Genomic DNA, 13680 nt, shown 5'->3' on the forward strand with positions numbered 1-13680 from the left:
GTAATAAATCCTTGATCTCCCACCTTCTGTTCAAAACGTTTGTCATTTGAGCCTGGCCTCGTGTTAGCAAACTCCAAATTGATGGCAGGAGGTAGTTCTGCTGCAGCAGGTGACGAAGCGAAGGTGGTAACCATCTTGAGCATCGACGGCGGCGGCGTGAGAGGGATCATCCCGGCCATCGTCCTCGCCTTCCTTGAAAAAGAGCTCCAGGTAAGTTATTCCACTTTGATATGTTCATCGATGATGCTTTGTGTGTAGTATATCATGCTTGTTAACGGAGTATATCACTGCATGTGTTGTGTGTAGAAACTGGACGGGCCGGATGCTAGGATCGCGGACTACTTCGATGTCGTCGCCGGCACGAGCACGGGTGGCCTCTTGACGGTGATGCTTGCGGCACCGGACAAGGATGGGCGGCCGCTGTTCGACGCCAAGGATCTAGCGCAGTTCTACATCGACGAGTCGCCCAAGATCTTCCCACAGAAGTAAGTCACCAACTGAGATGCATGCATACTTTGTATATGTCGTCCATTTCTGTACTACACGCAAGTTCAACGTCGATCGTCATCTGGATTATTGCGTGGGAAGCTGCAGGGGCTCCATCTTCTCCAAGATCGGCTCGGCTCTGGCTCTGGCGACAGGGCCCAAGTACGACGGCAAGTACCTCCATTCGCTGCTCCATCGGCACCTCGGTGACACCAAGCTGGACGGGGCTCTGACCCATGTGGTCATCCCGGCATTCGATATCGCGTACCTGCAACCCACCATCTTCTCCAGCTTCCAGGTATCCATGCATGTGGTGCATGCACATGGTGAACTACCTAGTAGTAGTTGTTAAGTAATTGACTAAGCTTGTGTGCATGATTGATCAGTTGGAGAACCAGCCCGCCAAGAACGCGCTCCTGTCGGACATCGCCATCGGCACCTCCGCCGCACCTACCTTCTTCCCGGCGCACTACTTCGAGACCAACGATGGCAAGGGCGGCACGAGGGCCTTCAACCTCATCGACGGCGCCGTGGCCGCCAACAACCCTGTATGTTACCAACTAATTGACCTCGCCGCCGCATTCACAATACGTATAAACAATAATCTCACTCATGGACTGCATACGTATGCTGCAGACTCTATTAGCGATGAACCAGGTGGCGGAGCACATGGTCCTCGCCGGGCAGCAGCCGGCGGGAAAGTCATACATAGTCATCTCCATCGGCTGTGGGACATCATCGCTCCCAAAACTCAAGTACAGCGCCAAGGATGCCGCCAAGTGGGGCATCTTGAGCTGGCTCATCAAGGACGGCTCCGTACCCATCCTCGACATGTTCAACGCCGGCAGCGCCGACATGGTCGACTTCCACCTCTCCGTCCTCTCCGCCGTCCTCGGCACCTCCCACCAATACCTGCGCATCCAGGTTCGTACCCGCCTACCTATTACAATTAGTAATTTATACTCCAAAAACATAAAAAAGAGGATAGTCTTTATTTTTGGCATCGATTGATACATGTAGCCATCCATCATCTGTTGTAGTAATGACTCAATGATCCGTTGTAAACGCAAGTGCAGTATGATAAACTGAGCGGGAGTGCGGGTTCGATCGACGACTCCTCCAAAGCCAACTTGGATAGGTTGGTGAAGATTGGTGAAGAGCTGCTCAGCGAGAAGGTGTCCGGGGTGGACCTGGAGACCGGCCGGAATGTGGAGGTGCCCGGCGGGGGCACCAACGCGGAGGAGCTAGCTAAGTATGCAAAGCAGCTCTCCGACGAGCGGCGCAGACGCCGCAACAATTAATATGTGCCTGCTCGAACCAAACTAGCAATTGCATGCTAGTTAATGTGTGTGTTTAAGTTCACTTTTACGTTTAGTTTGGGAGTTCAATCTGTTTGATTTATGTCGTTCGTAAATTCTATGGTGCTGTTGTAATAGTCCTGTGCAAAAATCATTGGCACAAATAATATTATGATATTAATATGTGGTTTATGTGACGTGGAAATGATATCACTAGATTTGTTTTCAAAAGTCACCTAATGATAATTGTGATTTTGCGTTACATATATAAACCATGTTAACTGAAGTTTCATGGCCATTGTTAGAGTTAACAAAATCTGATGAGTCATATATCATGAACCAGAAATGCTATTTCTACCTAATATTTTTACGAAATTTCTACGCACAAATAAGGTGGAGCTCTGGGCTGCAACCACCTCAGCACAGAGTGAGTCTGGTGCTGCTCTAATACACTGCATGGTTTTTCCTATCTTGGACACGGTGTGAGGTGTCAACCCTCAACACCGATGCGCCCTGTGCACATAATTCACGCTCTATATAGATTCTAAACCTCTTAATATAGTTGCCTTTTATGCACTAGTTTGCTCAAGAATCCTTGATCATTCACTTTTGAGTCGTATGTATCAGTGTATGTAACCTCTCCGTTCTGGTTTGTATGGTTGCGACTTGCAAGTATCCATAAGTTGTCAATTTAATCAACGTGTTACAAGTTATACTCCCCCTGTTCCGTTATATAAGGTGTATTTGTTTTTTCAAAAGACAAACGAGTGCATGTTTGACCAAGTTTTTTACAAAAATACATCAATACCCACAATACAAAATTTATATAATTTGATTCATCATGAAAACTAGTTTCATATTTTATCTATTAGATATTGCAGATGTTGTTAGTTTATTCTATAATCTTGGTCAAACATTCAAATGGTTGACTTGTACGGAAATCAATACACCTTTTATTCTGGAACGAAGGGAGTATGTTATAACAACATACCATTAGAAACTTTTCTGTATATGAATTCAATGGTGTGATTTTTAGGACATATATTTCATATTGGGTTAGCAAAACAATCCCTTCGGATGTATTATAAAAAGGTAGAGAAAGAGCAACTTGTAAGCCGAGGAGGCTTCCCAATGACATAAGCAAGGATAATGTTTGACTTGCATGCAGAGGGACACCTGCTATCCTTATCCACATCGATCTTCATACTATTCCAACTATACATGTCCTGGAGAGAAATCAATACGTGCATCCATATGCAGTAGTGTCAGTCAGTAGTAGTTGACCCGTTACTTTTCCATACACTATATATTTGGACACACACACGCACACGCACACGCACATGCACAGGCACACACGCACACACACGCACGCACGCACGCACGCACACACAGACACACACGCACGTCAATACTCAACAGGTGAAATATTACCGTCTTACTCAACGAGCATATTTACTATCAACACGTGAAATATTATTGTCTTACTCAACATGACCATAGAACAGGTATCCCTAGATTTGTTTCCAAAAGTCACTTATTAAATGATAATTGTGATTCTACATTGCATATAAAAATCATGTTAATCAAAGTAATTTATGGTCAAAGTGTGTACCCATTTGACCTCCTCACGCGACGGCCCAGACTATTAGAGTTTCTTCGCCTGCCATTTGTGCCGCTGGCGATCCGCCTCATCTCTGGTGGCCTTAGGGCCATGGAGGCGTGGTGGACCTTGGACCTTACCAGTAGGAGGGTTCCTGTTCCTTTTTTTGGTGTTTTTTTGAGATCGATAAGGATTTGTGTTGCGGCTGCTTGAAGATGGTATAAGATCCTCCCCACCTAGCCCGCATTACCGACGGTGCGTCTAGCATCGTCGTAGGGCATGCAAAGGTATGCCTCTTAAGGATGACATGGAATTGAGTCGGTGTTGTAGTCAGTGAATCTCCGTGCATCCAGACTTCGTTCGTGTGTCTATAGGTTGGATCCTTCTGATCTACACTTCTCTTCATCAATGGCGATTGGTGTTCTGGTGCGCTGGTCCTGTGGGGCCTTACTATGACAACTTCTCGACTATCTACTACAATATTGCCTGGCTTCAGTGAGAAAGGGGCGATGACGGCAGCGTGCCTTTAGCTCGCTCCAATGGTTGTATACGTCCGTAGGGGTCTATGGACCTAGATGTAATTTTGTTGTTTCTGTTGTTCGTTATACTGCCATGAAAGATGATGGATAAATTGAAAGCTTTCCAGCAAAACAAGTGTTGTCAAGTTAACAAAATCTGGTACACCCAGAGAATATGAACAATTAAATTATTATTTCTTTGGCTAAGCACAAACATAAATTTCTGGTCTTTGGGGAGATATTGTGAATTGTTTATTAGCAAGTGAGACCCCATCTGATTTTAAGAAAGGTACTGCTGCAAGATTCTTACTACCCTAGAAACGGTATGAGGTGTCAATCCTTGACATCACTATCAGTACCACTGCCACACATAGTTGATGCTCTAAGCCGGATATAAATCTCTTATCACTTTTGACGCATTAGCTCCGCTCAAGAATCCTTGAAGACCCGATTTGAGCTGTATGTATTGTTGTATACTCCCTCCCTTACAGCAACTCCCATATCTCCACATCATCAATTTGACTAACGTAATGAAGAATATATAATAGAAGTCATATATTAGAAACTTCTTTGAATACAAATTCAACGATATACTTTTGAAGCATATAGCACATATTTTGTTTATGATTTCCTAAAGTAGAAATGCGTGCATACCTTATTATAAACCAAAAGAGAAAGAGTAACTTGCAGGTCGAGGAGACGTCCTAATCACATAAGCAGGGATAATGTTTGACCTGTTGTATTTGTTCGGCATGCGTGTAGAGGACACCTGCTATGTTAAATCCACATCGATGCTCCTTCCAGCTATATGCCATGCTGTGGAAATAAAGACGTGCACGTAAGTTAGTTGGCCAGTTACTTTTGCATGCGCTGTATATCTGGACAAAGAACAGATACATTAGTGTCTTGCTCAACCTGACAATCATAGTTAACCTTTCTTGCTACAAATAGCGTCATTGATATTGACTGCTCTAGCACGTAGAAAGCTACTTAGGAATTCTATATCGGTTGCTTTGAACTGGTATACACCAGGAGATAAGATGGTGTGGCTCAGATATTTTAGTAGAGAAGTCACAGATGTTCTAAGAGGAGTAAATTGCAGACACATCGCATGCACATATGGACTTATACACATTTGAATATTTCCATAGACAATCATGTACTCAAATCCGTAAATATGTACAACTGCATCAAGGACCGGCAAATCTCGTGACCCAAATCCATAAGGGCATCTCCAGCCGTTGGCACCCCCAGGAGGCATTTTTTTCGCCGCTTGGGGGGCTGCCGGCGAGATTTTAAGCCTGGGGCTGAAATTTCTTTCAGTCGTTTGGCCCCCCAGGCAGCAACGAGCCGTCGGAGCAGCGCCAAGCGCAGGAACTACGCGAGATGCGATCACCGGCCGGCCGTTTCCGGCCACGGCTGGTCGCGGGGGTTTGTTCGCTGGAACGCCCGCAGTGCGGCGCGTCTAGCAGTGGTCGTTGCAGCCGCCGACGTGGGGTGTAGCGACGGCAGCGACGGGCAGAGCGGCGGCCGTGTTGCGGGTAGCTAGCGACCCAACGGAGCAACGAGGCAGCGTTAGTAGAGCACCCGGAGCACGACGGGCAGCTGTGCATGGCGGGATGAGCTCGGCATCAAGTAGAGCATCGGCCATGGCGGACGGCAGCGCTCGGTGCTCGCGGGGACGACGGTTACGACACGAAATCAAGCGAGAGGGGTGGTCAGCGAGCTCGGGAAGGCGGCCATGAGGAAGAGCACCAACGCCCAGTGCCCCCGCCGCGGCCAGCGACGCTAGGAGGAGCGGCCGACTCACTGGAACGTGCGCCCAAGCCGGACCGGGCGAGCAGGCAGGGAGCAAGGCGGGCGCGGAGGAAGCCGCGGGAGGCGGAGCCGGCACGAGCCGACCAGCCGGCGTGTGGGAGGCTGGCCGGGCGAGGCGGCGAGTGGACGGGGCCGGACTCGGCGCCGCTGCTGGAGCCGGACAGGGCGATGGTGAGGTACAGCGTCGGCGCGCGCACCACGGTGTCCCGCGAGGTCTCGGACGAGCGGAGACGTGGCGTCCTCCCCGCGAGCTCCGTCGCGCGCCCCGTCCTTCCTCCTCCGCCATGGCCGTGGGGGGCACGAAGACGTCGACGCCACCCTCCTCCTCGTCCGGCTCTTCCTCGTCGGCGGGTGCTTCTTGGGCGGGGGCAGGAACTCCCATGGCCGCGCGCGCCCGTGGCCGCCCCGGCCTTGCCTGCTCCGGCCTCGCCCGTCCCGGCCTTGCCTGCTCCAGCCACGGCCCCGCCTCGCCAGCTCCGGCTAGCGCCTGCCCCGGCCGCGCACGGCGAGCTCCTGCCTCGCCCGCCCGTAGTACATGGAGAGTAGAACCGGGGAGAGAGGGAGTGTGGGCGTGGAGAGGAGAGAGGGAGTGTGCTGCACGTGGGTGGGCCTGGAGAAGAGAAAGGGGAAGAGAGAGAGGCTGGCAAGTGGGGCAGCGCCTGCAAAAAGCTAATGCCGGCGTCCCCAGCTGCCCCCCGGTGGGCTGGGTGCGGGGTAAGCGTGTCGGCGCTAACTTTTGCTAAATCCGGCGCAAAACGACGTCTTGGGGCCCTGACTGGGGCGTTTTTTACTCGTCGGCGTCCAAAAAAGCGCTTGGGCGGGCTTCTTGGGGGCCTTAGTGGAGATGGCCTAAGGAGCATAACGCCGCCTCCTGGCCCATCATTTCCGACGGAGGGCCCGCCGCCGCTATGAGTGGAACCACTGTTCCGGGGCCCTTGCGTCGTACTCCCCCCGTTTCTTTATATAAGGTGTATTTGTTTTTTTTAAGTCAAATGAGTGCATGTTTGACTGAGTTTCTAGAAAAATATATCGATATTCATAATACGAAATTTATATAATTTGAACTATCATCAAAAGTAGTTTCGCTTTTATTCTATAATCTTGGTCAAACTTTCAAATGGTTGACTTGCACGGAAATCAATACACCTTATATTCTGGAATGGAGGGAGTAGATCACACCACATCCATGCCTGGCATCCCCATGTTGTCACCGCAGCGCCGCCAGGTACAGCCCCTCCAGGAAGCCATGTCATGCCCATAGGACGCGAGATTCCCGCCACCCCTTTCACCGGCGGCACATGGGCTTACCTGACGGTCACCTCTAGGGACATCAAGCAAAGAGGAGATAATGGAGGAGGGGGGCTAGGGGTAGTGCCCACGGTCGTCCTAGAGGCAACGCTTATGTTGCATTATATCTATGCATCTGTTATGTATGCTTATTTTTCTCAACTTGATAAAACAGTAAATGGATGCCCCATGTGAGACCAGTGGTTCAGTGAGATGCCAAGGGGATAAGAAGTTCTTCATAGATCTGTTGAATGACTTCCTCACTAGGACAGTATATTTAAGTTGAACATGTTCTGATTAAGTTTCATATGCGATTTATACGGTTGTGCCCAAAATTGTCTAACTAGCTCGTTTTTTTATTTCAATTTGCTCAGGTCATCCCTTGCGAGCTGGAAGCTGAGGAGAGAGCCACGTTCTACCTCGACTACGATCATGACAAGATAATGGTCTACTATAGGCCTGCTGGCAGCGACGATGGTTCACTTACTCCGTACTATGACCTTGACTTTGTTTGCCGAAAAGTCTAGTTAGCTAGTTGTCATGCATGAAAGATCTCATGTAATTATTACCTCTATTTATTTAAACTTGTACATTCATGTGTTACTTTGCCTGCTTTGTTGAACTATATCAATAAGTGCATTGTTGAACTTAAATGTTGTTATTCGGTCTATTTAAAGTTGATTTATTTACTGTTCTTAAACAGGATTATACTGTCATTTTGGTTGCGATCGCCGTTGTACAGCCTTTATTTCAAATCTGAAAATATCAAATTACTGGCATCACAACAACATGAAATGTCACTACTGATGAATATTACTGTTGGCGTTGGCCACGTGGCATGCCATTACCGTCCAATATAGTGTTGATGTAAGCTCCAACGCCACCACTATTTTTTAATAATGGCACTATATTATTGGCGTCGGGTGCCCACACCAGCAAGGCTGTTTTTGGCACCCCATAGATAGTCTTTTTTGCACTTCCATCAAGATGTGTCATCTCCCACTGTCGTCCTTTAGTAATTTTTTTTAATAAAATAGAGTACTTGAACATTTTTTTAATAATCTATTTGAACAAGAATATATAATAGAGTTGTTGAAAAAAATCACATTTTCCAAAACAAAAGTGTTCATGTATCGCATAAACAATAATGTATTTTTTCCACCAAAAAAGAAATAAATTTGAATTGATAAAGTAGTAATAAAAATAAGATGAAAAGAAATAAAAAACGAGATTTAAAATAAAAAATTCCCATCTGAAGCAAAAGAAATAGTGAGTAAAGTGAAATAAGAAATAAGAAATAAAAAATAAACCCATAATTATAATAAAAAGGAAGGTAAAATAATGTTTAAAAAGAAAAGGAAACAACAAAAAGAGCAAAGAAAGTGGACAGAGTTACCTGAGGCTTGCCATGTGGGTATTCTTACCCAAATCTCTAGATGGCCCAACTCGTCAAGAGGCTACTGCACTTCGACCTCTTATTTTACTTCTCCCCCCTAAAAAAAACTGAAGTGCACCTTTTACCACCAGAGCTTCAGTTCTGGCCATCTCAAAAGAAAAGGTAAAAAAAAAGGGTCTCAGTTCTTATGCATGATGTGCTCAACTACCAACACACATTTCCTTCCGTGAAGAGTCAACTAATATAGCCTTAAGGCATTGGTAGTAAGTCGTAACTATGGAAAATAAAGAGGGCAAATATTTCTGAACGATTTTGATTGCACAATCAACTCATCCAAGCACTGTAACTGCACACGAGCTCCAAAGCAAGAAACTTTCAGAAGCCTCAAATCATCTATACACACCAACCATGAAAGCCTCCAAACCTCACATGCACCCTGGGGCAACTCTACTACTCCAGCGCTTGCACCCACACAAAGCTACAGCTTCCCTCCAGAGACCAGACCCCAAACAACGCAAAAAACACGGGGAGGGCACGCGAAAACTAGGTGCGGAACGCCATGAACAGGTTCTGCCTTCTCGCGTGCTCCGGAACCAGGCGCTTGACGACTTCTGGAGGTATACCGTTTAGCTCTGCAAATGGCACATAAAATGGGCTGATTCAGCTGGCAGCAGTTTACTAGATGCAGATAGGTGCATTTCTGAACTAGGAAGACTGAAGGTAAATGTAACTACCGACACACCAAAGGTGCTGGAGAAAGCATGACAAATGCAGCAATGAGGCAAAGCCTATAGCAACCAAGATTCGCAGGAAGCGAATCACTGAGTGTGAAGGTTTGACTGCTGCTACTGCTATTTAGATACAGTTACACTACCTTGAGATCTGAAGTTGAAGAGGGGAGGTAGAGGGCGGCCGTTAGGTAGACGGGTGTTTGGATCTCTCAACTCATCAAAGAACGGGTGCATGCAGGCTTCCATCTGAAGAACGGTTCCATGGTTAGAACATAAATGAGCTCATAGTCTATCAATCTGCAATTTGGAAGGCAACATAAGAAAATGATCGTGTGGCCTTACAGCAGTGCAGCGAAGATCTGGCGAGTATTGGAGAAACCTGCTGACAAGGTCCATTGCTTCAGGTGGAAGCTTTTTCTGAAAAACCTGAATAAAAAGAAAATTTTGAGGTAACAGAGGAACCATGAGAAAATATGTTGATTTAATTTTGCGCCTGAGCATATAGATGACATGAAAATGACTTCTATGTTAATTATTATTTCTCACTATTTAACAGCACGACAGTCATTGTTTCCAAAAGTATGCACCAAATCGAACAGCTGCTGCACAACAAACAGCCACTAATCAAGCATGGCAGACATAATATGCAAATTACCTTGTGCCATGGGTGAGCCTTAATTTGTGGGAACTTGAACTCCGTGTAGTTTGGATTCATGCACTTGATCTCTTCCCTTGTTGGAGTACCCAAGACCTGCAAGGCACTATGACTGAACATGTCATTGTAAAGAATACAGGTCTCAGGACAGACCAGTTTAAGATGTCATATAAGTTTTCACCTTGATAATCTCAACCAGCTGATCAACTCCACTTTCCCCAGGAAAAAGAGGCTGCATGGATGAATATTATGAGAAGCAGCTACAGAGTAAAATGAAATGACTATATGCGTGAACAAAACCTGTCCAAGAAGCAGCTCTGCCATGACACAGCCTGTGGACCACAAATCAATGGCCGTAGTATATTCAGTTGCACCAAATATGAGTTCTGGTGCTCGGTAGTATCTTGAGCATATGTAGGAGATATTTGGCTCTCTCTTGACCTGCATATATTCAAAACATTACATAAAAAAAAATAGAAATCACCATGTCTTGGTAGGTTACTGGCATAACTGCACACCTTTTTTATTCTTATTATCAAGAAAGTTTAGCATGCTCTTTTCAAAATCAGCAGGACTCGTGCATTTAAATTTCAAAACCTAATATAGAAGATAACTTACCAAGACCTTTGCGCTGCCAAAATCACATATTTTAAGCTGGTGTGTATGTGGGTTAACCTACAGTGGAAAGTTCACTGGGTTAGTAAAAATGTATTAGTGGTTCTTCAAATTTGTTTAGTAATTGTTCTTCCTGATGTAAAGAAAGCTCAACTGGCCAAACAATTCAGAGGGTGAGGAAAGATATGTATAGCACAACATATTAAGCAATAAGCATAGAAAGGGAGGTTAAAATCTCACGAGAGTGTTCTGTGGTTTGATATCACGGTGGCAGATGCCAACACAGTTGTGTATATAAGCAAGTGCTCGACATATCTGCAAAGTTATGAGATTACAGGAACAATAATTAGACGACTTGTAAAGCTAATACTCAATATCAAAAGACAACTGAAGGAACAATTCTGTTGCATGGCCGGGACATTATATTCTGACTTGAGCAACTACAAAGAGCAAACAGATTACAGATTACAGATATATGACAGAACTCATTAACTAAACTTTTATCTATAGTAAGAAGAAGCAAGTAAATAACAAGGATGCACTAATGTGTGATTCATCGGTTATACAGTAGATGGTCTATTGGAGTCCCTAGTAGAGATAACGTTCACACTACTACAAAAATGTGCACATAATTATCTCAGAAAAAAACGTATGGCATCTACTCGCCTGTGTGATATACTGATATATACAAAGAAAATAGCGCCTTCTGATTAAGTAAACATACAAGAAGAAAGTTGTAGAACATAAATTCAAAGACTGTAGAACTGACAGGCTGGTTCGGTTGTACGTTTGGATGTCTCAGAATTTATTTTGGGTTGTTAGTCAAGCCATCAATGTGAATAACTAATCTGAAACTTGTAGATAGGTCCCAATACAGTACTCAAGTATTGGAACATAAGTTTCAAGCAGGCATGAGGACAAAAATGTGCTGCAACTAATTAGGGAACATATCATATACCACGAGTTCCACATCACAGCATAACTAGTGCAACGATTAACTTTAAAATATTTTTTGTAAAAACAAATAAAGATGGAGGACAATTGTGCAAAGCATAACATCGTTCAGAAAATTAACTGCCAGGTCAGGTCAGACCTGATAAGTGTATAGTTTGACATAAATGAGGGGCACTCTTTGATTCATTCTGTTGTACTGTCTTGCCATCCGGTTTACTGTCTCTGGAACGAACTCAAGGACAAGATTAAGATAAAGCTCATTCCTTTCAGTGGTTGAGAAGAAGTAATGCTTAAGACCAACAATGTTCGGATGGTCAAGCATATGCATAATTTGCAATTCCCTGTTTTTGTAACGCTTATCTTGAAGAACCTTTTTGATGGCAACGACTTCTCCTGTTTCTCGACATTTCGCCTGAACAGTTGACAATAAGAGGTTATATGCCATTGACAATCAGTTGAGCATAGACCAGTTTAGACAACGCAAAGGCCAGAAGTTTACCTGAAATACAACCCAAAAGAACCAGTTCCATCCACATGTTCAGCAATGTAACTGACGGACTGTTTCATTAACCACCATATCAGCAAATTGTGCTTTGACAGCCAAACATTATAGATTGTCAAGATGAATGTAGCATCACCTTTACCTGTTTAGGCAGACCATTTCGACCACGGATTGTTGTTGCAATTATTTGACCAGCTTCAGAACCAGAATCTGCAACTACATCTGGCTCATTGTCCTGAAAATGTAGAATTGAGTCACTTTATCCAGTAAAACAAGTTGCAGAGTTGATCAACAATTATCCTTAGGCTTGCTGTGGATATACATGAGGCATAACAGAGCAAAGCCAGAGCATAAAACTGCATTCCCAGGTTCTAGAACACACCGCAAATCTGCGGCAGAGCAGAATCACGCAGTGCCATTTCATCGTAGACTAAATACAGTGATTACTGATAAATTGCTCATTCTACCTCAAACAGTACAATTAGTTGAGTAACGAGTCAATCAAACAGGAATAGTGACCAATCAACCTACCCTTTCATCATCAGCATCATCTGGCTTTGCATCTCTGAGCTGCATCCCCACCATCCCCCTTCCCAGGAACTCGACTGAGCTGGCCTGCCCCTTCAAGCCATTCCCCTGCCGCGACGAGCTCCCGGCGGCACCGGCATGCCTCTGCCCAGAATACGCCATCTCCCAGCTGATTGGTGAGGAATTAATGGAGATCACCAAGGTCAGCGTCTGCAAACAGCAGAGGGCTCATCTCCTTGCCAGCAGAAGGATCAGCCTACTGCCAATGCAGCTCCCTCCACCACCTGCTTCAACAACAGCTGCCCACAACAAATTTCGGTCAAGATTAACTCGGAATGGATAAATCCCCCAGAAAATAATCGTCAGGAAATAATAAATTGTTCTTCAGTCAGAGCACACATCTCCTGAAAAAAAAACATCAGCCGAATTTGTACCCACCCAGAGACCTAGAAGATCCACTGAATAAAAAAACCAGCGACTCTCTCCAAATCGTGAGGGACAAATCCCTCAGGAAATTGGACCAAGATCCTCCGAGACAATTGGGTCGAACCAGCCGCAAACCGGGCCGGCGCGGGCAATAAAGATGAACTTTTTCTCCGGCGGGATCAGAGAATCCAAGAACCATTACCTGAAACCAAACCTGCCGGGGAGATCGAAGGCCGAAAATTCTGGAGCAGATCAAGCCGCAGCCCCTCAGCGGTTCCACGGTTCCCGCGATTCTTCTCCCTGCACGAACCGCTGGTTTCGGGGCGGCGGAGGGGGGCGACGGTCACCGGGCCGGCCGGCCAGTAGGTAATGGTGACTGACGAGTGAGGGAGGGAGAGTGGGAGTGAGTGGAGGGCAGGGGGCGGCTGCTCCTCCCCTTCTACCCTCCAAACTTTTCTTTTTCTGGCACTCAACATTATTGGCATGGAGTAGAAAAATAGTTGAGGAGGAGGAGGTGATGGCGAGCATGTGAACCGAAAGAAAGGAGGAAAGATACAAACTGAGGCTGAGACTCTGAAGAACTGTGAAGGTGACGCCTTTTTTTTGCAGTCAATTTGGCAGCGAAATTTGTGTGGATTGACTGATGGATGGATGGATGGATAATACTAGATGAGATTTTTATTTACCTGGGAGTGACCTCTGATGTGAAAGGATTATCTTATACTGTATTTAAACATTGGCAGTTGAAAAAAAACTGTTAGTGAAATGCTTAATATTTTGGATATTACGTCCTCAGTGATGCAACTGCCGTTAATTTTGCAGTTATGACACAGGAAGATACAGAAGGTACATGGGCGTGGAAAGGG

General features: G+C 45.6%; 2 protein-coding genes across 5 annotated transcripts; one reads left to right on the top strand and one right to left on the bottom strand.

Annotated features, from left to right (window-relative positions):
* LOC125539268 (patatin-like protein 2) lies at positions 1 to 1981 on the top strand. 2 transcript variants are annotated; one of them, XM_048702696.2, is made up of 6 exons: positions 1 to 210; positions 307 to 485; positions 589 to 784; positions 873 to 1034; positions 1123 to 1410; positions 1563 to 1981. In XM_048702696.2, exons 1-6 carry the CDS (start codon positions 82 to 84, stop codon positions 1785 to 1787), a joined length of 1179 nt encoding a protein of 392 aa, XP_048558653.1. In that variant the 5' UTR covers positions 1 to 81; the 3' UTR covers positions 1788 to 1981. The 2 variants fall into 2 exon arrangements, with proteins under 2 accessions (XP_048558653.1, XP_048558656.1); XM_048702699.2 differs by having other exon boundaries at positions 2 to 210; positions 595 to 784.
* Positions 1982 to 8687: 6706 nt separating this feature from the next.
* On the bottom strand, positions 8688 to 13329 carry LOC125529584 (shaggy-related protein kinase delta). 3 transcript variants are annotated; one of them, XM_048694042.2, is made up of 13 exons: positions 13017 to 13329; positions 12392 to 12687; positions 12003 to 12095; positions 11862 to 11916; positions 11498 to 11775; positions 10645 to 10719; positions 10408 to 10464; positions 10090 to 10230; positions 9971 to 10021; positions 9790 to 9885; positions 9477 to 9560; positions 9278 to 9380; positions 8688 to 9035 (listed from the first exon to the last, which is right to left on the bottom strand). In XM_048694042.2, exons 2-13 carry the CDS (start codon positions 12548 to 12550, stop codon positions 8947 to 8949), a joined length of 1281 nt encoding a protein of 426 aa, XP_048549999.2. In that variant the 5' UTR covers positions 12551 to 12687; positions 13017 to 13329; the 3' UTR covers positions 8688 to 8946. The 3 variants fall into 3 exon arrangements, with proteins under 3 accessions (XP_048549999.2, XP_048549951.2, XP_048549959.2); XM_048693994.2 differs by lacking the exon at positions 13017 to 13329 and having other exon boundaries at positions 11498 to 11770; positions 11858 to 11916; positions 12392 to 12518; XM_048694002.2 differs by lacking the exons at positions 12392 to 12687; positions 13017 to 13329 and having other exon boundaries at positions 11498 to 11770; positions 11858 to 11916; positions 11997 to 12077.
* Between the last annotated feature and the right edge of the window lie 351 nt (positions 13330 to 13680).

The sequence above is a fragment of the Triticum urartu genome, chromosome 4A, assembly GCF_056163025.1.
Source record: "Triticum urartu cultivar PI428250 chromosome 4A, HENAU_Tu73, whole genome shotgun sequence".
Lineage (NCBI taxonomy): Eukaryota > Viridiplantae > Streptophyta > Magnoliopsida > Poales > Poaceae > Triticum > Triticum urartu.